Here is a 27,821-nt window from a genome sequence, read left to right as displayed (position 1 = left end):
GATGGTCACAAACTATCAAGCAAAGCTGAGCTGTTTCCTTTTGTGCAAAAAGAGTAGTATAAAGTTCCCCAACAGCAATGTGAAAAACTGGTGGAGAACATGGAGCCAAAATACATGATTGGGGTTATTCCACCAAATACTGATTTCTTAATTTATTTAGCCAAAGCATTAACACAATTTGTTTACAAATTATTTGCATTTTGTTTTATTTGAGTTATTAAAGCTCTGAAAATACTGCATGATGGGTTATTTTGATGTGTTTTCATTTTCTTTAAATATACACTCTAAATATCAATAGTTATATTTTGAATTTAGGAGAAATATTGTCAGCAGTTCCCAAAAAATTAAACAAAACTGTTCATCTCACCAATACATGCACCTGTAAGAAAATAACATAAGAAACTGATTATTTTGCTGTGGTCTCTTATTTTTTTCTAGAGCTGTATGTGTGTATTTGGGGTCATTGTCCTGTTGGAAAACAAATGATGGCCCCACTAAGTGCAAACCAGTTGAGATGGCATGTCGCTGCAAATGCTTTTGTAGCCATGCTGATTATGTCACCACCAGTGTCAAAGTAGCAAAGCACCCCCACACCATCACACCTTATCCTCAGTGCTACACAGTGGGAACCAAACATTTAAATATAGCTGCAAGCAGCAATGACGGGCCCTCGCACTATGGGCCATCACTACACGGTGCCATCGCCGCCCAGGCGCACCAGACACAGTGAGCACAGTGGGTACATGCTTTAGTAGGGGAAATACCAAAAGGACAAGAGTGACAATTTGGGTCTAATGAAAGTGATCACAGCAATGTCCACTGATGGCTACAACAAAACTAACTCTCTGTCTAAACTATATAAGGGCAAAAGTGACAGTTTGGGTGTAATGAAACAGATCATAGCAATGTCCAGTGATGTCCAAAGGGATAATGACTCTCCCTCTAAACTATATTTCTGTATCAGTTTATATACAGAGAGAGAGAGTCACCCAGGAAAAAACGTCTACTTTTTCTTTTCTTGAAGTCTATATATACATTTTTTGGCTGACTCTGTATATATAAAGTGTGAACATGAAGCCATATTTAAAAAAATAAAAATGAAGTGGAAAGATCCTCTAGTGGACATAGTGTAATACTGCAGGAGTCAGGCCAAAACCATGTCCAGTCAGTGCACTGATAAATGTAAACATTTGTTGTGAGCCATTAGAGCATCACAAAATCATGAAACTAAGCAAACTTACTCACAACCAGTTGTTCTTTCTATGTAAAATATTTTGAAATATTAGGACTTTCCACTGTTACGATACAAGAACATTAATTTTCTTCTATGATGCACTCACAATAGCAACATCATTCACAATATCAAAAATTGCTTCACAGTTTCACATCAGCCATGTCCTGACATTATTCTGACTGATTTTGAACCAAATCAGGTGAAAGTAAGGGAGAAAATATTAGAGATTTCAAAAAGTGACACACTTCCTGCTGCCAGTTGGTGGCGCTATGACCGAGACTCACAGTTGTCATATCAGTGTGATCAGCTTTCAATGCTCAACAAAATCCTAAGGTTTCATAAGATCACTTAATGTACACAGAAGTTATAAGCCACTTCCTGTTTCATTTTATTCGCCATAAGTTTAAGGGCTTCTCACGGCTGAACCGTTTGAGATATCAAAAATCCCTTCACAATTTTGCGTTATCAATGTCTTCAGATCATTTTAGCCTGGGTTTGGTGGCGGTTGTATCAAGTCCCTAGGAGGAGTATTTCAAATTCCATTGGGTGCGTTTTGCAAACAAATCAAAATAACTCACGTCCTGTGGATTAGACTTAATGACATGTAATGTGAACGTTGTTCAGTTCAATGAGATCTAAGTGTGTACCAATTTCTACATGGATACTTGCAAGTGTGTAATTTGTTGCAATTTGTTTACAAATTATTTGCATTTTGTTTTATTTGAGTTATGCAGCAAGATTTTCCAGGGGGCGCTGTAACGGGTGTGTGCCACGCCTAGGGCCGAGCCACAGCGACGTCCTAATGGCCGCAGATTCCAACCTGTCTGCTGATTTTCAAGAGTTTCTGAGCATGTTAAGGGGTCCAAAATACCCCGAAAGGTTGAAAAAAATAAGTAAAATAAAATAAATAAATATAAAATTCTAACAAACAATAGGGCTTCCACATCTACAGTGCAAGGCCTCTGGCCTTGCTCCTTCAGTGCTCGGGCCCTAATAACTGTACAAAGCCATAGCAGTGAAAACCAAAAAACCCAAATTTTGACTCATCAGACCAAAGGACCGTTTTCCACTGATCTAATGTCCATTCCTTGTGTTTCTTGTCTCATGCTAGTCTCTACTGCTTGTTGTTCTTCTGAAATAACAGTTTCTTCGACCAATTCGACCATGAAGGCCTGACTAATGCAGTCTCATCTAAACAGTGGATGTTAAAATATGTTTGTCCCTTGAACTCAGAAGCATTTATGTGGCTGTAATCTGAGGTGCTGTAAATCATAAAGTAAATCCTCTGCAGCAAATAAAGTAAATAAAGCATAAAGTAAATCCTCTTCCTTTCCAAACATTTGATGGTTTTGGTGACTGCACTTGGGGATACATTCAAAGTTCTTGAGATTTTTCTGATTGACTGACCTTCATTCAATTAATGATAGACTTTTCTCTTAATTTGACTGAGTGTTTTGTGCCATAATATGTAGGATAGTACTTGTAGTAGCATTAATAGGTCTATTGACTCTGTACCCACCCTTTCACTGCACAAGACAACTGATGGTCAAAAGCACATTAGGAAGGCAAGAAATGTCACAAATAAAGTCTTGACAAGTCACACCTGTGAACTGAACACCATTCCAGGTGACTACCTCGTGAATCTGATGAGAGAATGTCATGAGTGTGCCAAGCTGTCATCAAAACTTAATGTGGCTACATTGGACAATCTAAAATCTAAAACACATTCTGGGTTGCTTGGTTAACACTTTTGTTAATTCTGTGTGTTTGGATATTGAATTTGTGTATATGTATATACACAATCTAAATCTCTCTCTATATATATTAGATTGTGTATATACATATACACAATTCAATATCCAAACTATGTGCGTCAAGACCCACAAAAATTCACATACCCAGGAAATGGTACTTCTATCTCTTCTTGCCAGTCAGTCTGGGCTTCACTGAAGAATTGTGCAACTTGCTCTTGTCTGTGTATTTCTTGTGATGTGTCCTCACTTTCACTGTCTCCCAGTGCACTGTCTGAACTCTCATTTCGTGGAATCTCCCAGTCATTCAGGGTAGATGTCTTCTTCTGCTCCCTCTCTTTCTCTAGGCCTGGTACACTCAGTGAAACTCTGATGCTTTTGTTCTGTTCATCAGTACATTTTGTACAGTAACCTGTGTTGATGGGGTGTGTGGTACATTTACACGTTGCCTGCTCCCTGTGCTCACAAACCTGTTCATATGTCCTAACTAGGGATTCCCTCCAAGTCTCTTGCAGTCTCTTGTTTTCAGCATCTACAACCTCCTGTGAAGCTGCTTTGGAGACATCACCAATACTTCTTATTTCTACAGAGTTACCATCACTAAAATACTCATCAAATAGATCCATGCACTCCTCCTGGGCTCCTGGGTTAATACAAGGAAGACTGCTAGTATTGTAGGACAAGGTTTCAACATCCTTGCTCTCGATTTGGTCCGTTATAAGCGGCTTAGTGCTACACTGCTGCTTTACATGGCAACACTGCTGCTTTACATGGCAACACTGCTGCTTTGGTTTTTCAGTGAAATGCATTTTGTGTTTCTTGAGCTCATCTTCAACCCTGTGCCTCTGACTCTCTGTATCAGATTCCGGTGACATAGACTCGCCAATAAGGAACGTCACTCTAGTCCCACGCTCCTCTTCTTCCTCATCCAGGAGGAAAGAAGCCATTGTTGTGCTTTTATCAGGTGGCTTCTTTTCCAGTGGGATCCCTGAAGACCGAACAATTTTTACAGGCAATAAGGTGGGTGTCACATCAGAGTCACAAATAGCTGGCTGTCCTTGTACATCTAGCAGAGCAGTACTGCTAACCAGTGAGGCAGTGCCCACCTTCACCACTGTCTCTGTTAATGGACTAAATAAAGAACTGCCAATCTCCTGGCAGTTCTGGATTTCACTCTGATCCTGAGCCACGATGACAGGATTAATGTGCTCTGTTTGCTGCTCCTCTTTCATGCCTGTTTCACTGCCCTCTGGGCTAGGCTTATGCACAGTGACCAACACATATTCTGATTCCTCAACCTCTCCACGGCGCAGCGAGGTTGTAATAATTGATCCAGGCAGAGCAAAAGCCTCCTCATCCTGATCCTCATTTCCAGTCTCGATAGCATATGTCTCTAATAGTTCTGAGCATCGAATGAAATAGGTGAGCACATAGAGAAGCCGCTGAATCAGTTCCTTTTGCCGCCCAACCAGTACTGTGCGTGAGAGACGCACTGGCGAGCCAATTGCACCGTACAGGTCACCTGTGGAGAAGCAAAAGACATTCAAAATTTAAAGAACAACAGCACTAGCTATATTACTAACTTTTGTAGAGGTGTACCAATATTAATTTTTAATCTTACACTTTTGGCCAGTACTGACAAATAACATGCCTACCTAGGTGCCAATCTTAGTGGTACTTACTGTGAAAATTACAGAGGGCAGAAGTGTTAAGTGTTGAGGTACATCATGTCATTGTACTTGTACTTAAAGCTTTAATTAATTACCATGCTACCCATTGTGTAGTATTCCTGTATTTCTATAATGTTTTACAGGCATGGCTGCTTGCTATATACTTAAGTACAAGTATGCCAACTCAAGGATATTTGTCAAAGATAATCACCAATACAATTTAACAAGCTACAAAAAGCAAAAATGTTGAAGATAGATTAAAAGACAGTTCCATGAAAGTATCAATTCTCATCCAAGTATGCCTGAACACACAGAATTTGAATCCGGTTCTCACATCATACACAACCAATAAATTAAAAATGTAAAGCCTTTTTTCCTCTAAGAGCTACTTTCACAAAATGAAGGTGGCCAGGAGCTACTCATGTTATATTATTTATAACATTCATTTACATAGCTTATTGCCATAAAGCAAACCAGTTGAATGAGCTATTTTTGTCTAAACTTTCTAAAAATGTGTCTAAAAGTGTCATATTTTGCAAAAATCATTTTAAATTCAAATGAGCAGCATGTTAATTGTTGAGTCGAGTTAACTGATTTAACACAAGTTTGCTGACTAGACTTATCAGTTATTATTGTCAAATTGGGAAATTTAAACACATTAATTGAAGGTTTATTTGATTTTTATCAATTTTGCACATATTCTATGAACCTTTAGACGAGCTACTCAGAAGTGGATGACCCCCATTAGCAAAATAAAAAGAAAACAATTACTTGGCATCAGTGAAGAAACTCCCTTCTAGTCTGTAACTGATGTTTCAGAATGACAGTGCAATTTGGAAAACATTGTAATATGTAAAATAAATAAATGTACATGTATTGCAAAATCTATGTTCATAGAAATTAACTGCATAGTAGAGGAAGGAAAAGAAAATAACATCTGACAGATGGAAACAAAACACTGTGACAAAGAGAGGGAGTATATGGGTATCCAAGGTGCATGGAAGCTGACTAAGAGACTTGGTCCCTTAAATTCTAACAGCAATTTCTCTCTATCTGCAGTATTAACTTTGCAGTACTAACCAGCCTTCACAGTAATTAGCAAAAAGCATCTGAAAATAGTTTAAGGGAAATAAGGAAATAATTTCACAATGCAGACAAACTGCATGCTCATGCATATATTGGACATAAAACTTCAACAGACCATTGTTAAAATGGCAGGGGATGCATTTTTGTGATATAAAACAAATTAAACCAATTGTTTTTAAACCAAATGTTGCACAATTGTGCACACTCTTTTATAAATGGGGCTTGTTACTGAGCTCACATTCCAATTTTCAATTTTACAAAAAACAATTTTCATACACTTGTTATCAGTGAAGTTCTCCTGATTAATCCTGATTAAAATAGGGATCAGATTCTTTTGACATCGTCTTGGTTTCATCTGACTGCTGGAGACATGGTTCACAAAGAGCTCACAAAGCTTGTACTTGTGCAGGGGTGTTCAATCTTATCCACAAAGGGCTGGTGTGGGTTCAGGTTTTTGTTCCAATCAAGGAGGAGCCATACCTGATTTCACCTGGTTAATCAACTCATCTTGGCTTTCAGTAGATTCAGGTGTGGCTTTTGCTTTTTTGGAATGAAAACCCGCACCCACACCGGCCCTTCGTGGATACGACTGTCTAATGGAATCAAACAGGAAAGGGGTACAGAAGAATATCCACAAGCTTAGATATGTTATATCTAAGAACACCATGAATAAATCTGGAATACCATGAAGGCCATCATTAACAAGTGGAGAAAATGGGGCACCAAAACAGACAAAAGGAGTAAGTATCTTGGACAAGTACTTCATCAGTGACATCATATTCTTCATGTCTGAGCTATGAGGTGGAGTGAAGTTCTTTCTAACAATGCAGGGGAAAAAATATATTCCTTTTGGTTATGCATTATGGTCAGATAACACTAAGATAGAACATTAATAATTCTATAAATAAATAATATAAATAATTCAGTACAAAATAAGACAACTTATTAAAAAAATAACACCATACCATAAACGGCGAGACAGTACGATACAATATCTACATGCTGAAAAGCAGGATGTATGATTCTGGTTCATCTAGTAAGAGTATACACAGCATTTACTACAAGAAAATGCTAACCAATTTTGAAAAAGCATGCTCAGTTGCATCATTAAACAACCAAATCTAGAAAAAGTAGCAGCAGCAGCATTAGCTAAAGCCTTAAAAACAGCAGTGGAGTGCAACGGTGACGGACTAAGCTCTTAGCTGAGAACTGAGCTGAGGTTTCAAACGCATGACCCTGTACAACATACTGGAGTGTATGTATATATTAAAAAAAAAAAAAAAAAAAACACACACACACAGCCAACTAGTTGATCATTTGTCTTCAAATGCCACCATTAGAAGTTCCTCATAGTAGTATTCCTTGTCTGCCACTGCCCAGCAGACGGTCTGTATAGAGTAATTCTCCCAGAAGTGATGCTGAAAGCTGATCAACACTATTACCTGCAACATTCTCCTTTAGTGACTGGATGCTTCACCTCCTCACAAGCAACTCATAATAGAAAGAAGCCACCCTACATCCTACAGACCTACTTCCACAAGCACCCATCATGTTGCTGCTTGGTAGATATATTATATGAATTCACAAGGTGCTCAAAGGTTAGACTTGGGTTGGATTATAGTTGGCAATGTCTGTCCGCAAACCAGTATCCATAAGTAAACTCTAAACCAACACAATCTTTTTCAAGGTATGCCCTAACCGCTACATTGTAAAAGAGAAGTACAATGACATCAGACACCTGTATCTCCACACTTCAGTTTTTGGAGATTGGCCTACATATGAAGACAAGAAAACACATGTAGGATGTGCTTCAACAAGACTAGAGATTATCAGAAACAGCCTTTTGAAAGACAATGGAACAAATATTAGTGAGAATAATAGATGGGCAACTCCCCTTCCTTTTCCACTTCCTACCCAACAACAAATGAACCATTTAAGATTACTGTAACCATCTTAAAAAGATATTGAAATGAAAATACTTTTTACATTCATGGATAACATTCTGAAATGTCAAGGCTAAGATCTTTGGAGTCTACCAACAATGGAAACCTGGCCAAATTTCAGTGTATCCAAATATGAAGGTGTTTTATTAAATGCTGCCCTTCCAAGAGGCCCAGATAAAAGGTCCAGTCAAATTGGAACACTCCTTTATTGATGGGTTTAAGCCTTTACCTGCTACCACCATCAACTTGTGAAAAATGAACACAAGAGATGCTATCATGCTCTAACCTCTGGCTATAAAATAGACTCTAACACTGATGAGAACAAACTGTGAAAATTCCTGATTGAGCAAGGCTGTGCCCCACCACATTCCTCACACACTGCAGGGGCATAGGAAAGGATGGCAGAAGTTACACACAGGCTTTTGTATTCCGTGCTACAGCAGTTAGGGTCCTAAAAAAATAACTCATGAGAACCTCACAACTATCTTAGGTAAAGTAACAGCAATTGTGAACTCAACACCCTGATACCAGTGACTATGGACCGAAAGATATGCTCATACTTTCGGCAAACCCCACTTCCTCAAAAGTATGTCCCACTATTCCTTCTCCTGTTACTTCAGCTGCAAGTATCTGTACAAACATCAGTGGAAAAAATACAGGGCCCTGTCAACACTTTTTGGGACAGTTGGCAAAAGCAATACGTGTCTACAAATGCCAAATCTCACTGAGGGAAATATTGTGCTTCTTAAAAAACAGTCTAATCTAAATCGCCTGTGTGAAGCAATATCAAAATATTTCCCCAAAAAAGATTAAACTAAAATGCTCTTCAGACCTGTTTCCAGTTTTTGCTAGAATGTTCTCCAGTGACCTGAAGATACACAAGACTTATATTTAATAAGTCTTGTGTATAGACTTATATACTTATACTTTCCTTATATGTAAAGAGGATAAATAAATTTGGTTGTGGTATACAGGAATACCATGCAGGGAATGTGGTTCTTTAAAGTGCATTATTTGTAATTTTATACACTGAGCTTGTTGGCCCTAGAACATTATTATGCTATAGCTCATTTATGACATCATTAGTCAGTGTCAGTGATGCTATAAAAACTAACCAGTGTCATTTAAGCTAACCATCAATCCAAGGTTATCTGTTGTATTTCAAACTCTATATGAGCATCGTTAGTATCTAAACATTATAGATGTATTCGGTTAAGTCAATTATTTGAATGTTTTTATCACATTTAAAAACACATTTTTTCTACATGTGATATGTACATACATGTTCATACACATTATTATTTATTGTTAAGTCTAACTATTTTAATGTTTACTGTTCTCATTCTGGGTATGTATGTTTGTACCAAGAGCACCTTAAAAACCACAAAAATTCCTTGTGTGCCTGAGCACACTTGGCGAATATAGCTGATTCTGATTCTAATGTATTTAAACTGTCATTGTAAGACCATAGTTATCAAGCATTTTGCTGAAATATACAACCTCTAAGCTACTGTATGTTTCATGGCAGTAATGCACATATATTATATAGTCTTTCCTTACTTTTACTCTATTCTCAGTCATTAAATGAACAGGGCTCCCTCTTATTCATAGTGATAGAAGCATGGTCTGTGACTGAATGGCAAAACAGCCAAGATACCACCAAAATTCCAAATGCTTAGACATTCAACTTCCATGATTTTGCTTTATGTATAGACCATTTAATATTTATTCACCAAGCTGAGCCCATAGAGGATTGTAGGGATGTGTCTTGGCCAGCATGTCCACACTTTTAGAGGAATGTTTTTCCAGAAAGATCTTGATGGGAGGCTGGCCATTAGGCATGACAGTAGGCACCCAAGCAAGGTGGTTAGTGAGCACAGCAGTAAGAAGAGCTGGAACAAACCTAGAGTAAAACCAATGGCAGAATATAATGATCAGATACAGTGTTGTTTAAAACTGTACTGTTTACTTAAACACTTTACCTTTTATCAAATGAAAATGAATAACAATCAAAACATTTGTTACAGACTCAAATGTTTGCAGACTTATAGGTTTTAGTTCATTTTTTAAATGCCTCTTACAGTCCAGACATTTTGTCCTTATTTAAGAAGCATCCTTTCATCATCTGTTTTTTAGGTGTTTATGACTGAATTACTCAGTAGTAAAGTCAGTAAAAACATTTTTCAAACATTACATTTCCAGCAAAAAATTGCTATCCAAAATATATGTAAAAAGAAAAAAAAGTAATATATTACAAAATACAGTACTCAGACAAAAAGAAAATACTAAACTGTACTGTTTTGTACAAATACAGAAGCAAATGTGATTGCCTGCCAATATCTCCAGAAGAATGATCAGTTTCTCCAAGATTCTCAGTAAATCTTACTAGGCAATTTCCTCATAAAACTGCACTAAGCTGAGGGCATTTATACATTTTAAATTTTAAAGGATTGTAAACAGTTGTAAAGGAATGTCATATAGACTTTGTTTAGTTACTTTTTTAAAGCATATTTGCTTTGTCAGCATTTCTTTGCATATACCTAAGAATTACAAGTAACACAAATAACAGGGTTTGTTTAACAGGTAAAAAAGTTTTTATATAGGTACTCAACTGGTTTTTTGAGGCTTGTTCCATGAGTAAAGAGAGCTCACGCATGAAGTGGCCACAAAGCTGGTTCTTCTCAAGTGCACCGGACATCATAGTAAGCCAGACAGGCTCAGGCATTCTTGGCATGGTATACAGATTGCAGATAGTCATCCTGTGTGGATGCACATAAAAGACATGAAGGGACAGTTTTTTAAAAAAATGATCTGAAAAAGTCTGATAGCTGCAAAAAGAGTCAGATATTGCGTTGTTTAGGAAAGCGTGGTGCGGAGATGCTGAAAATCAAAGTACAGTACGGCTGGAGGAAAGAGTCTGGCCAATCGGAATGCCCCATTCATTTGATCACAGTTGTGATTGACTGCTGCTGGCTATGCGTGCAACTGGGGAAGGTCTTGGCATGTCACTGTCCCGAGTGTTTCGTTTTGTTCTGTGTACGCTGTATTTTTACGTTTTTTCTGCAAGCCCTATTATATCGCCCAAACACTCTGCACCTTCTAAGGCTTTTGGCAAGAAACATACATACATACAGTACTCGCTATAAATGTGATATTACTACGAATTTACCCAAAATTCACTCGCTATATGCTTGCAAATGTTTTCTGTGTGTGTTTAAAGAGTGTGGGAGGGTAATTTATGGTTTAAACAATAAAAAAAAAAAGTGTTTAGGCGGTGTATTGCGGATTTTCGTTTATCGCGGGTGGGTTTGGAACGTAACCCCCCCAAATAAACGGGAGATTACTGTATTGCATAAAGTTCAGATCTCTTGGGAATTTTCACACAAATAGTCTCTAGAGTTTTGACAGAATGGTTGGTAGATAGATAGATAGACAGACAGACAGCTACTGTCACCACTGAGCTCGGCTCTGTTCCGCAGCCCCAGATATTTGTAGGTCCTGACCATCTCCACATCAACCCCCTGTATGGACACAGGTTGAAATTGTAGTTTGTTCCTACAAAAATCCACCACCATCTCCTTGGTCTTGAAGGTGTTTAGCATGAAATGGTTGGACCCACACCACCTCATGAAGTCCTCAATCAGGTGCCTGTAATCCCCGTCCTGTCCATCCTTGACAAAGCCAACTATGGCCGAGCTCAGAGTTGTACTGGAAATCAGATGTATACAGGGTGAACAGTACAGGTGACAGCACAGTACCATGTGGTGCTCTGGTGTTACTGACCATAGTGTCTGAAGTGCAGCCATTCAGCCTGACATACTGTGGCCTGTCAGTGAGGTAGTCTGTGATCCATCTCACCAGCCTCAAGTCCAATACCATTCCTGCCAGCTTATCCCTTAGTAGGTGGGGGCAAATAGTGTGAAAGGCAGTGGAGAAATAAAAAAAAAAACCAAACAGAGGATGGCATCATCTACACCCAACTTTGCCTGGTATACAAACTGCAGTGGATCTTGAGCATGTTGTCTGAGGAGATGGAGAAGCAGCCATTCAAAAGACTTCATAATGTTTAAGGTCAGAGCAACTGGTCTAAAGTCACCTGGTTCCCTGGAGTGAGTCTTCTTGGGGACTGGGACAATACACAAAGTCTTCCACAGTGCTGGCACCCTCCCTAGCCTCAGGCTCAGGGTGAAAAAGTACTGAAGTGGCTCCTCCAGTTCACCAGAACAGGCCTTTAGCATTCTTGAACACACCCTGTCCAGGCCAGACTTCCTGGGACGTAGCCTCCTCAGCTCCCTGCAAACCTGGTCTCTAGTGACCGTGGGTGTAAATGGGGTTAGATTGTCCTTGGATGCGGGGGTGTGAAGAGGTGTTACATTGTCCAGCGACAAAGAGGTGGTGGGAGGAAAGGTGCTGAATGGGCAATCAATGTATGCGGTGGTGTGAGGAATAAAAAACATTGAGAGACTGACAGTTTGGTGGGTTGAAATGAGATGAGAGCGTGTTGTTGAGAGAGGTCAGATTGGTTCAAGTTTCCAGGAAGGATATAGTAACAGTTAATCATACTTCACAACTGTGGTGAGCAGAAAAGCATCTTAGCATGCACAAGACATCAAACCTTGAGGTTTGGCTGGGATGGTCTAAAACAGCAAAAGACCACATTGTGTTCCACTCTTGTCAGCCAAGAACAAGAATCTAATACCACTGCACATATCAGACAAAGACTGCAGCAAAAAAAAGTTCCATAATAAATTATGTGCTGCTACACAATAGTTTACAGTATACAGACCATGTTTTGGGTATTTATTGTCCTGTCTTACACTGTTGCACTTTATTTGGTTTTGCATACTGTTATGTATTGTATCAGGGTCCATCATTTAAGTGTATGATAATTACTTTTAAAATAATGAGTTTGAATGTGATGCATACCTGTTCATTATAAACACAGTCACATACCCCAAAATAAAATACTTATTAAGTTTTTCATTTTTCTATTTTCTCTAACTTTTCTACTTGTTTTTCCTCTTGAATGTTGTTGGTTGCTATAAATCGCAGTGGGAAAAGATACAACATGATTTTGGATTTCTCACATTGCATTCATATATTTACCTATTAGACACCAGGCAGCTTGGCCTCAAAAGCAGACACTCCAGTGTGACTGCTCAGCTTTAAGGCACTGAAGCCTTACAAGTAGCAAGATCAATCTCAAGATCATCTGTCCTCATTTTATGTGTTCTACAACACCTTAGATACTGTGAATCATCAGATAATCCTGTCAACTCTCTCTGGCCTAGCCATCATCAGAATGCCTCTGTGCTGGATGGAATCTCTCAGCCACATCTTTCAAGATATCATGGATAGGAGTAATGTCTGAATGTCAGCAATTCACAACTGTGTTACCTAGGAGTCAGTTCTGGGTCCACTGCTCTGATCTACTTATACAACCCGGAGTCTTGTGACTGAGTCTCATGGCTTCTCTCATCGCTGTTATTACACTCCTTTGTCTTTCTAGCCTGAAAATCCATGGAACTCAGCAGACATCTGTGCCTGCCAGTCTGACATCTCAATCATCTAACAAAAATTTACATCATCCTGTCATCCCTGCTTGGCCCTCAATCAACCACAACCTCACAAAAAAGCTAGACTCAAGCAAACAAGGACAGCCACAAACCTTTGTGACTTTTGATGACCACTTAAACTTTACACACAACATTTCAAGTATATAAGTTAAATAAGTTAAAATTTGTTGAAATAGCCCACTTTTTAAAAAAAGGATCACACGAGGGCCTATGCAGAAAAACAAACATTTGACCTGAGTTTTTCGTACTGCTGCAGAAAAGTGGGAAATACATTGTTTTTTTGTTGTAATTAATAGTTTGCAGAACATTTTTCTTTTTCTTCCAGCAAATAGCTTACTAATGCAAATTCTTAGTGGGCATATTTGTTTCATTTATAACCCTTACAAACCAGAAACATTAAAATAAAACATATGTCAGATAATATAATAAAATTTTCATTTTTATATAAGTTTTCTTAAAATCTTTTTTTCTGTACTCAAAACCTAGACCATACTTACATGAAATTTTACATGTTCATACCTATCTACCTGTTGAGAAGGCCTCTTTTCTGAGTGTGCCTTTGTCTCTCAGTCATAAAAGAAAACCTGTGCTTTCTGATTACCTGTATCAAATGAGTAGACTGATAAACTCTGAAATGGCTGTTGTACTATGGCACACTGTCTTGCATGGTTATACAGCTATGCTAAAAGTCAAATTTCTTTGTTTATAAGGGTTCCCAGGTCTGGGTTGCAAAATATTCCCCAAAAAAGAGCTTAATACTCAAAATAAGCGATTTGCAAATATTATACACTGCCTTCCCCCATTCCATTTTGACCCCAATTGGGTAACCTGCCAAATCCCCCCAAGAGCCCTCCGCTATGATAGGACAGCTTCCAACTAAGAAGGGTGGAGGCATGCTTCCTGAAGCAAAACAACATGCAACCGATCAACTGCATATTTTTTAAAATGCTGCATTACAGAGGAATATAACAATCTTCCACATACACACGTTCACAGATATTGTCACTGTATGTGACATGGAGAAAGTGTGTATGCTACCCCTCCCACCCACTCTGAATGGCCATCATTTTGCTTCCTGGCTATGCAGATATCTTAATGTTTGCAAATTGTTATGCAAATGTTACATTGTATGTATGTAATGCATTGCATTTTTAAAGTTGAAAAATAAACCAATATGCTGTTTCTGTAAATAGTTCTTTTGAAGGTTCAAAGGTATTTGAAAACAGTCTTGGGAGTGAAGCTGGAGTCTTTGGTTGAGGTGTCTGAGAGGAGAATGCTGAGGAAACTTCTCAGTATCCTTAACAATGCGTCACACCCACTGCATGTGACACTGGAGTCCTACCGGAGCATGTTAAGCCATGGACTACAGAGACCACAGAGGATAACCACAGAACACCACAGGAGGTCTTACCTACCAGCAGCCTTCAAACTATAAAACTCCTCCCCAATCAGTACGGAGCAGAGCTGACACAATCATCACTGACTGTATTACTGTATTATTATGTGCACTATAACATATTGTAAATTGAAAGTTAATATCATACCATCTGCAAGATCACACAATGTGCAATGTCACGTTCAAGATCATACCATGTGCAATATCATCTTATTTCTCAAGCACCTTTTTCTGTACATTTTGTATATGTAGCATATTTCATTTATATTTATTTCTCATGTATTCTTGAAGTAGTCTTCGGCATTAATAAAGTTCTGTCTTATCTTAGAAATGGACAAAAGGCTTATATAGCATGCTGCAGCTACATATTTAATTTTCTAAATAAAAATAATAAAGCTGATTGGCTGATGGCAGCTATGTTTTTAAGTAATCCAATAACTAGAAATCCAATTATACAATGATGCAGTACACTAAACATCATCTCATTCTGACGTATGATTCATGAGAAACAGCATTTTGTACTCCATATCCTATGAATGACCACACACAAAAACCATCCTCAACAACATTTTAACCTTTTAAATTTTTTATGAATTCATGTAATCATGAGTAACATCTGTTTGATAGTAAGATCCATCGCAGTAGAATTCATAATGTGTAGACATTCCAACACAGGCTTAAAATATTTATATTCAGTTTAATCAATAGTTTTTATTTAATAATCCTGCAGTTGGAGCTACCTGTCTGAGGACTCTGATTACATGCTGTTTGGGTATAGTGAGTGAGTATAAGCATCATAACTGACAACACAGTTCTTGTTAACAAATGTTTATGATTGATTAAGTGGTGCTCTTGATGCATGCTTACAAGCGGACAAAACACTTTATCCTGTGTTAAAACTACAGACTTCCCAACACTGCAGTTTCATGACATTGGCTCGATGCCTGCTAGCAGTGCTGAATGCCTTAAGAGGATGTACAAGTTCCTTTTGAGTACACTAATGGCTTGAGTGTTCAGCAGGATTCTACATTTCATTCTCCCTTTATTTGAAATTTACCACTAGATTTTTCTAAACCTTACACCCATCATATGCGAAACATTTACATTCAGTTTTGTGTGTGACTAAGTAAACTGTGACCTATACATACCTGAATTCATTAAGGCTGTCCACCATGCGGTTATGAGCCAGGATTCTCTGACTAACATCAGTTGACCGTCGGCTCATCTTCAATGCCTGAGAAAAACAAAAACAAAATGACACTAGATCACTGTGGATAGAAGTCAATTCAGGGTGAGGTCTAACACTTGAAGTCTAAAATGTTTTTAGCTTGTAGCCTAATCTCATGCAGCACCAAGGGGTTATGTACCTTCACCACCCAACTAATAGGAACATCTGTACACTTGTTTATTTGTGCAGTTTTCAAATCAGTTAATCATGTGGCACCAGCATAACAAATAAAATTATGCAGATACATGTCAGGAACTTCAGATACATCAAAACCGGGGGAAATGTGATCTCTGTAACCATGGCAGGGTTGATGGTGCCAGTTGGACTGGTTTCAGAATTTCTGAAACTACTGATATTCTGGGAATTTCAGACACTCCCTTCAATCAAGTGTTAATTGAGCATGCCGCAGATGCATGGACCTTACAGGCTCATAACACGTGGTCAGCTTACTGTTACTACTCTCGGGGAAGCCAAGTTTGAAAAAGTTCACAATCACTACCCTCCTCTACTACCCAGACCTAAAGCGGGACCTTTTGTAAGGGGACCCCCAAACAGCACCACCATCATGGTCACATTTTCACGTTCACATCAGTGAGCCTGGTCCCTCGTTTACATTTGCCCAACAGCTCTGAGATGGTCCTAATAAAGATGGCTTCTCGCAGTGGAGAACTATGCCAAAGATGTATTCGACTTACAGGTGATGGAGCAGTTTGTCGTCCCACCGAAGGGGACAGCAGACTCGGTCCAGTACCACTAACCTGGCAATGTTAAACAAGGTTGTCCAACAGGCACAGGATCACTTGTTGGCATATCAAATGGCAGATGACCACGTTTTTTTCCCGACCCTTCCCATGTAACCGGACCATTGAGGGCCATTTTCTCCACCCATACCTCGCCACTCTTGCTTGTCTCTTTTCCAAGGGACCACACGTATACAGGTAAGACCTGGGCTGGTGTACTGGTGTTCCTGGGAAACCGGGCATTTTTAGGACCAATGCTACATGATTGATGTGTGGGAGTCCCCGATGTGCCACAGGCTGCTCCTGATCAAACTGGGAGGTACCTTATACTGGTGAGTATTCAAGGGGGCACCAATTCTAGGTTCAAGTAACTTAGTTACTTAGTATATCAGGAGTAACAGGGGTGCCCTTCCATATGTACATGAATATCCCCAAGTGGCCATTACTATTCTCTTGTTCTGGGGACAAAAGCATAGAATGGAGGCCCATAGTTAGTCCTCCTCACCTGCTGAATGTGTGGATGGCTCCTATGTGCATAACTCATTGTGAGATGTGTAATGTGTACACAACTAAGTTGGTAGGTGTTTTCTCCCTCAGGGTTGCTCATTGGGGTAAATACAAATAAAAAAATAATTAAAAATTTTAATGTTAAACATTCTTGTGTCTCAATGAAAACGTGTCTGACATGATAATATGCTATGTTATCCTATTAATCATAGATTTATGTATATGTTCGAAGAAAGATCCCAGAATTATCACCCACAATTGGATCACCGTCTGACCCCACAGAACTAGATCAGGCAACTGATTACTGATAGTCAGCATTCAAGCTGCACTCTAGATAATGTAGCTCCACTTATATAAAAATAATTAGAGAGGAAAAACTAGCACACTGGTATAATGACCCACATGCACATTAAAGCAGACCACTAAGAAACCGAAATGTAATTGGCATCAAACTAATTTGGTAGTATTTCAAGTAGCATGAAAGGAAAGCCTCCTGAGTTACAGGAAACCTCTCAGTGCTGCTAGATGAGCACATTTCTCCTTCTTAATCGAAGATAAAAAAAAATAATCCATTGTATTCTATTATTTATAATAATAATAATATTCTATTATCTATTATTATTATTCAATCTATTATTTCTATAATTTTTGATATTTCTGTAAAGCTGCTTCAAGAATGTCCGCTGTTAAAAGCACTATACAAATGAAACTGAATTGAATTATTATTTTGTGTTACTTAATTACTTTGTCTTGTGGACAATAAGTAAAAATATGTGAAATAGCTTATTCAGAGCAGAACTAAAATAAATAAATAAATAAAAACAAACACATACTGCTATTTATACTTTTACATTTAACATTTTGCAGGTTAAGTTCTGCTTATGGTTAACTATTATCAACTGTAATATAACATTACCACTAACAGATCAAGCAAATTACAGATGCACCTCTCAGTGGTTTGATATATTAGGCATATTAACAGCTAGTTCTCAAAGTTTATGTGCTGGAAGCAGAAAAAAAAAATTGCAAGCGAAATGTTCTGAGCAACACTGAGCAAGTTCTGAGCAAGTCAATGTGTGATGGTCACTTTTGTCTCATATTTTCCCCACTTTATCAGATTTTGAAGATTATTGTGTTTACAGTGCTCCATGGTGAAATCTTCTGTAACACTGGGAACATTGGAGGCCAGATAATTGAACTGTTTATCATGTATTCATACATACACAGGATAAAATTAAAATTAAAAATATCTTTTTTCCACCTCAGAAATTAAATATATATAAATATATAAAATAAATTTTTATATATATATATATATATATATATATATATATATATATATATATATATATATATATATATATATAATATATATATATATAGAGAGAGAGAGAGAGAGAGAGAGAGAGAGAATATATAGCATTCTATAGCATCAATTTGACTGCCAGACAGAGAAGCCTGGAGGCTTGTGTACAGATGCTCATCCATGGAAAACCATTACACAAACCTGCCAAAAGACAGATATTCAATGTTGCCTCTATGGGCTGTCTGGAACTCTGTAGTTCAAGATGCAAGATGCAGATAATAGCTGTGTTTGATTTTTATGCAGTTGATTTTTATGCGCTAAGCATTGCAGCAATCAAGTGGCCTTGTTCTGAGAGTTGTATGAAGACTTTTGGAAAACCCTGTATGGGAGAGTCAACTGGAAGCATTGTTACTGTGAAATGGAAGTTTTGGACACTTTGAGAGTCAAGTACAAAGAAAATGAGCCTTAAATGTGAGGTAAGGATGTCATCATAAATACAGGCATCTAACACACTTTTAATGAAACATTGTTTAAACTACAAAGCAAGACTTGAGGAATGAATATGTGGAGTGTTAACAGTCCTTAAACACCTAAGAATTACCAATATGTCTTTATTATCTCTGATTATTCGTTGAGGCAGATTTTGGGACAGGCACAATAATGAAATACTTAAAGCAGTCTGACACTAAATACACAGTGGTTGGGAGATGCCATCTGGGATTTAATCAAGTTTTCAACAAAGCCTTCTTGTCATTTCCTATAGTTTTTTTCCCCTTTCAACAAAAAATGGTTTTCAAAATTCTCAGAACATCCAGCCAGATTATGTTGATGGATTAGGTTTTATTATTTGGTAGGGATAGACTAGATAATCTGGACATTGGAAGGAGAGCTTGTCTCCTATACAGGCATGTCATTCAGTTCATCTGATAGGGCGACACTGTTACATGAAAATAGTGTTATTTTGAAGTCCAAATTTGGTCTGAATGCTCTTTATATTGTTCTAGTATGCATTACGCCCATGGTGAAATACTTTTTGTGGGAATTCAGATATCTTATGTTACTGTCCATGATTTCACAGATTTTTTTCACAAGTATCCCAAATCTTCTGAATTTAGTTTTTGATTACATCTGTGTGCTAAGCATACCAGAAAATGGTCTCAATATATGTCAATCTTTTGTGCTAGAGCAGTTGTCCATGTTTGAAGGAAAACTTGCAGCCATACCAGCCCTCTGCAAATATGACTGGAGATCCCTGGTGTAGATTTTTTAAATAAAGCAGCCCAGTGATCATATAAATAATTGATTATAATTGATATTAATCTACACTGATGGCACAAATATCTGTCCTCTGTAATCCCAGTGAAATGTTGTATACTGTAGCATCTTATGTATTTGCCACATATGATTAATATATAGTAAGACAAATGTGCCATACCTGTTCAACTGAGCTTTTCAGTTTGTTCATGTGGCTCTCAAAGAGGGGGAAGTGGGAAAAGAAAAACTCCTGGAACTTGCTGTTCTCATCTTCATTGGGTGACAGGAGGAAGATGACTCCAATAGCTATCTTCTTCTTCCGTGCTGTGCCTAGGCCTGGGGCACCACCCTCATCTAACATGTTAAAGCTCTCCTCTACAGACCTGGACCCAAAAACACAAAACAAAAATAGTATAGCCAGATTTTTTTTAAAATCAGCATGGAGTCATTAAAATCACTTGCAATTGAATGATTTAGCTCTTCTCCAAACCAAAGATCAAAGGGATTCTCTGTCTGTGTGGATACTGACTGCAGCATTCTCACCATCGGGGGAAGACTCCATTTTCCAAGCTGGTGGTCTGACTACGTAACCAGCGGCGTTGGTAGCTACTTGCACAGCTACTGGTGAGAGAAGAGCCAGGTGACGAGAAAGGTGTAATCAGTAGACTACTCAGAGACGCTGCAGGAGGAGGTAAATTGAGACAGTGAATGAGGGTCATCAAATTTATTACAGTTTGCAGCACACAATTTACCATCAAACCAAATCCCAAATATATATCTAATACGGTGAACTAAAAAGCATTTAGTCCTTACTCCAATTAGTCAACTACAGTTATAGGAAGACTGAAAATGATATTTTTCTATAAAGCTGCTTTGTAACCATGTTCATTCTTAAAAGCACTAAAAAAATTTATCTGAATTGAACTGAAACCACATAAATAACCTCTAGTAATAGATGTAAGATATAGCAGTTTTAGCCAATTTCCATATAATCTATTTATTATTAGATTCAATAAGTGCTCAATTGCCATTTAAGGGATGTGTTAAGGGATGTGATGCAAGCTGGAGAGTGATATTAAGTACAGGTCTTCTGTGCTAGAAAGACATTTCAAATTTGCAAAACCCATGAAAAGAAACAATCCTCAATGTAACCAGTAGCAGTTTAGGACTAGAGAAATGGCCTGAATAGAATTATGTAGAACAAGTTTCTTTAAACAAGTGCACAGATAGGAAATGTTTAGGCTTTCATCTGGTAATAAAAGTATCCAAAGAGATAAATTGTTAATTCCAGCCATTACACATGAGGTGATAAGCACAGGATCTCATGACCTAACCTTCAGTTTAGCCTAGCGCATAGGCACAAAACATAAGTCTCTGTTAAACTTTTAAGGCATGTTATATTGTTTGCTGGCAGGTAATCTTTGAAAACAAGTCAACCCAAATACATTTTAAGGAAAAATAAGTCCAGGTGATTAGTTAAAATGAAATGCCACCAAATAAAAGAATGGGCTGGTCTCAGCAAATGTTGACAATAAGATGAGGCAGTGGCAGAATTCATATGACTGGCAGAGTCACGCCATTTATGCCCTTAGAAGGCAACAGATATTTAGCTGTTTAATCTTTTTATCTTTATTAGATAGAGACTGGTCTTTTGTAAATTCAACATAAATCTTTTGTTTGATTTGCCCAATGCAAAAGATTGCTGAATGAAACCCACTGTGCATTTTACAAATAACTATAAGAAACAATTTAAAGCTGTAATTTCAAATATTTCAAATTTTGATGTCTCATACAGAGAAACACACACAGCCTCCTGGTGGTACAGCTCTCACTGCCACGGTTTGATTCCCAGCCAGGGCACTAACCCAGTCACTGAAGAGTTAACTCTCAGTTCCGGTCCCAAGCCTGGATTAAACGGGAGGGTTGCGTCAGAAGTGCATCCGGCCTAAAACCGGTGCCAAATCAAAGCATGCGTACTAAATGATCCACTGTGGCGACCCCAAACAGAGAGCAGCCGAAAGAACAACATACAGAGAGACACACACATACCTGATCTTGCAATGCCACTCTCTCTCTCATCATAAGGCCCTCGGGCAGGCATGTCCATAGGGTTACTGTGACCTATTAAGGAATTAAGCAAAGAAAGAGATTGACATAAGGTAATAATGCTTTAATGTTCCACAGCAAAGGGCTACCCACCACCACTACACCTCTGCAATAGTGGGTCCAATACATCAGTCATGTGTGAGCAACATATTCCCATGGCATGCAGTGATTACAGGCTTTATGACGTGCATGTGTGTGTAGGGCAAACATATCAAACTCCAAATCTCTATAGCAACAATCAATTATAAATTTTAATTTGTTAACTCAAGAAAAAGGTTCCAGTGTTTTTGCCTGAGTGGAATTCAACAACTTGAAATTTGAAAGGTAAACTAGCTTAATTACATAGAACTGATCTCACATCTTACATGAGATGCATGATAATGGTGATTACACAATCAAGCAATCTGGAATCCATGGAATCCATCATATATAGTATTGTTATTCTTTTGCTTCTGGATCAGTCTCTGAAATTAACCACTTTTTCATACCACTGTATAGATGTTTGTGGATGGGGTGTCAAAGTTAAAGTCAAATTTAAGCCTTTAAGCCAGTCATGTGCAATAAGCAAGACAGCTTATTGTGACTAACCCTAACCAATATTCAAAGAAAGCAAAGGCACATGGGCAATTCATAAGCTAGTTTATATCCTCACTCCTGACATCAGCTTGTGTAAGGTAGTACAAGTAGGTGAGTGAGCAAGTTAGTAAAGAATTAAAAAGTAACTATGGAACCTTGATGATGGTTATAACTAAAGAGAAGTAGTGAAAAAAAAGCAAAAAAGTGAGGATGAGCAGCTTTTAAGGAGGTGAATGAAGGTGATATTACTGTCTAAAATATTGTATGGTGCGCATGCGCTAGTCACAAATAGCTACATGCTGACTACGCATACACTTGTCCTTGCTTCACACACCCAAACACACAGCGCCAACCTGAAAAGAAAGAGGCGCTCTTGATGAGACGGAGAGGGCCCTGTTCAGAGAAGGCCCGACGAGGGCTGCATAGCTGAGAAAATCCTGTGCAGGATAATGTCCACAGATAACAGAAATGGGTAGTAGGTTGGGAGTAAACATTAGAGAGAATGAGACAGAGACAAAGAGAGAGAAAGACACAGAACCAGATTAGTCAAGCAAAAAGACCTAAGACATGAGAATACATCCAAGGTCACTGGAGCATAACAGCACTTTAACACAAACAGAGCCCAAGCAAATTCATGCTAATATTTGCATGATTTCAAATAAAGCACATTTTCACAGAAAATATAACAACAATTTTTAATCACATAAAATTGTAGTAGAAGCCTATCCTACCCCAATGGCTTAATTACAGTGTGTACCTATGGTCCTGGATTTTATGTAGTGCGTCTTCAAATTGGTCAGGATAGACAGGCAGTATCCTGCAAGTTTAACAAAATGTGGAAGGACGTGCACTGGCAATGTAAAAGGTTGGAAACTGTACATCCAGCTGATTAAACGTACATCTAGCTGATTAAACAAGCTTTTGGAAACTGTACATCTAGCTGATTAAACATACTTTGCAAAATATTCTCACCTAAACTTAAGCTGTATGCAAGCATCTAGTTCCTGTTTGGTTTAAGCACTTGAATGTTTCATTTCATTCAAAATTTCAGTGAAACATTCTCTTTATATTCTAGTCAAGGCACAGCTACAGTAACAGAGGCAAAAGTTTCGAACTTTTCTGTATTTCATTATCACCTGTATATGAAAATGTTGAATTTGGTAAAATTCTACTTAAAACATGAAAAGCAGCCAAACACTCACCTCCCACTTAGAAACACCATACTAATACTGGCTAGTTTACAAAATTTGCTTACAGAACCCCCTCAATTTTTCATGGCACAAATTCCACAAGGTTCTTTTGAGACTCTTGCCCATGTTGACAAAATTACATCACATAATACTGCAGATTTGACATTTTACCACATCCCAAAGATGTCCTGCTGGCTTCAGTTCATGTTTGAGAGTATTATGCATATTGAGATTCTCCTCACCAAAAGGGAAAAAAGGTATTTACAGTATTCCTGTCAACTCTAATCCTCCTTTATCATTCACCTCTGATATCTCTTATCAACAGAGTTTCTCCACCCAAGGAATTGCTGCACTTTGTAAATGGTTCCATTTTCAAAGTGCCTATTTATCTTCCAGTAAATCTTCCAGTAACGCGACACAGCCACTGCAGTGTGTCAGCTAGCACTGGCACATGCTTACTCCTCCCTTTTAGGTGGCATTTATCATCACGTCCTAATTGAACAGTAAGTATTGTTTGTCACAGGTTAAGGATTTGTTTTGGATTGCTTTCTTTACAGTCATTAATATGAAGTGACTAAGTTTCTCAAAACTTTCTATGTGTGTTCACAACGGAAATAACTATGAGATCTAAACTTGCCAATTACATAATACAAAGCCCATCAAACAAGGCTCTCATTTAGTGACTTGTACACAAATTTATACAAACTCTGAAGTGCTTAAAGCCTTTTTATAGGACAGTCTTTTTGAAGAAGTACCTGTATTCCCATGAATACAATGTTTCTTGCATGAATGTTCTTGCAACAAGGCATAAATTTAATTTTTGCATCCAGCTGACAAATGAGGTCTATTATGTGTAATGATTACCTATGCTCCCCAGGAAGCCATTGACCACAGTATGCTGATCTGGCCTGAGAGCTCTTGAGTCCTGATTGATAAACTCCAAACTGTCTTGCAGCCTGCCAGATAACATTAGAAAAATGTTAGATATGTTAAAAAAAAAGTGTGAATAAGGAAGATTATATGAGCAGTGCTTACGTGTTTAGGCTACCGTACACACTGCCACCTGTCCGTGCTGTAAACACTTTGCTAAGCATCAGCTGTGGGGGAGATCTGTACATGAACACAAAGACAGAACAATGTGAATGCATGTGAGTACATGAGAGAGAGAGAGAGAGAGAGAGAGAGAGTGTGTCATTGCATGGTTTAGACTAAATAGCAATGTGTCTGCCTTTTCAGCAAAAATACCACATCAACATGATCCTGTATTCATTCCTCCAATAAAATCTTCAATGAAATGACTTTCTTCCTAACCGAATCTGATGGATTTTCAGTGTAGACCCTTTGTAGCTCATCGCCACTGACCCAAACATCATTTCGCCCAACATATTGGGGTCTGAGGAGCAGCGTGAAGCACCCTAAGGACAAGCAAGAAAGAAGGTGATGTCAGAGTAAAAAGTTTAACATTGTCTCACAAACCCTCTACTCACTCTTTACCACATAAATATACTGTTCATTCATCATTAAAATAAGAAAATGAAAGCTCTGATGCCAAAAATATAGAGCATACATATTAAATTCCAAAATCCATATACATATAAAATGTGCTCTGCCATTAATACAATCACTTCACATTAATATAAGATAGGGGAAAGAACTTTGACCTGCTGACCTGAAAACGATTGTGCTCCATAGGCTCAGAGGCACAGGAAGAACTGCTGTCCAGAGAACTGGAGCTTCCCCCATTTGGCCTCAATGGACAACACTTTCTGAAAAGTTTAGCTTGAGACTCACCACACGTCTTCTAAAAACATAAGTGCAGAAAAGCTAGCATAAATATACATATCTGTGGTCTGCTGAGTTGATGCATTGTAATGGGTCCTGATTTATAAGAGAAACCCTGAATACCATCCTCCATCCAACAATATACTCTCTCAAACAAATATATACTAAGATAAGAAATACAGTGATATATTAATAAATATGAAACAGATTAACAGATTCATTAAATATTATGTATGATTGTGAAACTATGTATTGCAGCCTCATGCTCAAAAAAACAACAAAAAAAACAACATTGATAACACTAAAACATTATAAATTATCATAAAAAAAATTACCAAATAGTAAGATAATAAAATAATTTGTGTGCTCAAAATTCTAGCCCAGATTAAAATAAATATGTACAAAAAATACAAATAAATAAATACAGCTAAATTTAAAAAAAACTATTTAGTTAATAAGCACGTAAATTTACTTTGCAGTTGTGGCTTAGAACGTGGTGCAGTTAGAGAAATAAGGTCATGTGATACACATGGCATCTTCCACTTCACTAATTACACGTCAAACAAGTGTCTATTCTACCACTGACAAAGCACACAAAAGCAGCTGAGCATGTGATCCACAATCATATGACTTCCACAGCATAAACTGCTTAGTTGCCCCCACTGTTAACTGCCCTCTCTCATGCTCCATCACTCTGTCACACAGAAAATGCAAGATCCTCTGCCAAAGCATGTCATGTGAATGCAGCCACAGTTGTTCTCGGAGCTGCAGGTTTTTCACACTCCCCCTCAGTCACATGCATCAGACAGGTTGTTTAGTGCAGTGCAGTTTAGTTAAAGCCTTTATACTCAAGCTGTATAATAATACAACCCAATCAGCAAAGCACTATTTTTCTGATTAACAGTAAATTTATATACATTGATGTGCATTAACTGAATTAAGCTGGAAACATTCACGCACACGCACACACACACATACACACCCTGACAAAAGTCTTGTCGCCTATCCAAGTTGTAGGAACAAATAACTTGACTTCTAGTTGATCATTTGGAATCAGAAGTGGCTTATATGAAAGGCAAAGGCCTCTAGATTACGCTTATTTTACCAAAATAAAATCTTATCATGCCGTGATTTTTAATTATTTAATTAGGGCAGAAAGGTCAGACTTTACTTAGACAAAAGTCTTGTCACTTAACAGAAATAATGTACAGTACAGAACATTAAAGTCTGGTTCACATGAACCAGAATGGTTCGGTAGTCCGTGGCAGTGACGCGCCCATCTAGCACAAGTATTGGGCCTAGGGAATGCCATGATATTGCAGCCCAAACCATCACTGATCCACCCCCATGCTTCACTCTGGGCATGCAACAGTCTGGGTGGTACGCTTCTTTGAGGCTTCTCCACACCGTAACTCTCCCGGATGTGGGAAAGACAGTGAAGGTGGACTCATCAGAGAACAATACATGTTTCACATTGTCCACCGCCCAAGATTTTCGCTGCTGGCACCATTGAAACCGACGTTTGGCATTGGCACGAGTGACCAAAGGTTTGGCTATAGCAGCCCGGCCATGTACATTGACCCTGTGGAGCTCCCGACGGACAGTTTTGGTGGAAACAGGAGAGATGAGGTGCACATTTAATTCTGCAGTGAGTTGGGCAGCTGTGGTTTTATGTTTTTTGGATACAATCTGGGTTAGCACCCGGACATCCCTTTCAGACAGCTTCCTCTTGCGTCCACAGTTACTCCTGTTGGATGTGGTTCGTCCTTCTTGGTGGTATGGTGACATTACCCTGGATACCGTGGCTCTTGATACATCACAAAGACTTGCTGTCTTAGTCACAGATGGGCCAGCGAGACGTGCACCAACAATTTGTCCTCTTTTGAACTCTGATACGTCACCCATAATGTTGTGTGCATTGCAATATTTTAAGCAAAACTGTGCTATTACTCTGGTAATTAAACCTTCACACTCTGCTCTTACTGGTGGAATGTGCAATCAATGAAGATTGGCCACCAGGCTGGTCAAATTTAGCCATGAAACCTCCAACACTAAATTGGCCAGTGTTTCAGTTTCATTGTCCAACCCCTGTGTGTGTGTGTGTGTGTGTGTGCGCGTGTATGTTTCCAGCTTAATTCAGTTAATGCACATCAATGTATATAAATATAAATTTGGGTGCTCACCATTGCTGCACCTTCTTCCATTCCTCTCTTCTTAGTGTCAGAGTCGAAAAGGATATTTCGACCTCGTCTCTCGCAGTCTTGGTAGACGATAAGGCGGATCTGGCTGGGCTCCAACTCTGGAGAAGGCCAGGTGCTGTAAAGCAGATACAATAGTTAGGAGGAACATGGAATTGATCCAACACACAAGAGCTTTGCTTTCAATACACTTCTGCCAATGCCTCCTCCCAGGCACCCACTGGGGGGGAAAAAACTGACATACTGACCACTGACTAATAACCTTGCATAAATTTTTA

The 27,821-nt window shown here is 38.4% G+C and overlaps 1 protein-coding gene across 3 annotated transcripts in view; it reads right to left on the bottom strand.

Annotated features, from left to right (window-relative positions):
* Positions 1-27,821, bottom strand: part of fnip1 (folliculin interacting protein 1) — a 42,024-nt gene that overhangs the window by 5,939 nt on the left and 8,264 nt on the right. Inside the window, exons 2-14 of one of the 3 annotated variants that reach the window (XM_058415170.1) lie at positions 27,529-27,661; positions 25,233-25,361; positions 24,875-24,978; positions 24,599-24,673; positions 24,428-24,519; positions 22,727-22,810; positions 21,741-21,812; positions 20,235-20,370; positions 19,873-20,074; positions 15,805-15,890; positions 10,297-10,443; positions 9,418-9,587; positions 3,133-4,507 (exon numbers count right to left, since the gene is read on the bottom strand). In XM_058415170.1, coding sequence (XP_058271153.1) covers positions 3,133-4,507; positions 9,418-9,587; positions 10,297-10,443; positions 15,805-15,890; positions 19,873-20,074; positions 20,235-20,370; positions 21,741-21,812; positions 22,727-22,810; positions 24,428-24,519; positions 24,599-24,673; positions 24,875-24,978; positions 25,233-25,361; positions 27,529-27,661 — 2,805 coding nt within the window. Of the gene's footprint in view, positions 1-3,132; positions 4,508-9,417; positions 9,588-10,296; positions 10,444-15,804; positions 15,891-19,872; positions 20,075-20,234; positions 20,371-21,740; positions 21,813-22,726; positions 22,811-24,427; positions 24,520-24,598; positions 24,674-24,874; positions 24,979-25,232; positions 25,365-27,528; positions 27,662-27,821 lie in introns of all 3 variants that reach the window. The other 2 variants (XM_058415169.1, XM_058415171.1) reach the window with 2 other exon arrangements.

Source organism: Hemibagrus wyckioides, linkage group LG18 (genome assembly GCF_019097595.1).
Source record: "Hemibagrus wyckioides isolate EC202008001 linkage group LG18, SWU_Hwy_1.0, whole genome shotgun sequence".
Lineage (NCBI taxonomy): Eukaryota > Metazoa > Chordata > Actinopteri > Siluriformes > Bagridae > Hemibagrus > Hemibagrus wyckioides.
Note: the sequence above shows the minus strand (reverse complement) of the source record. Positions and strands in the feature narration are given on the sequence as shown.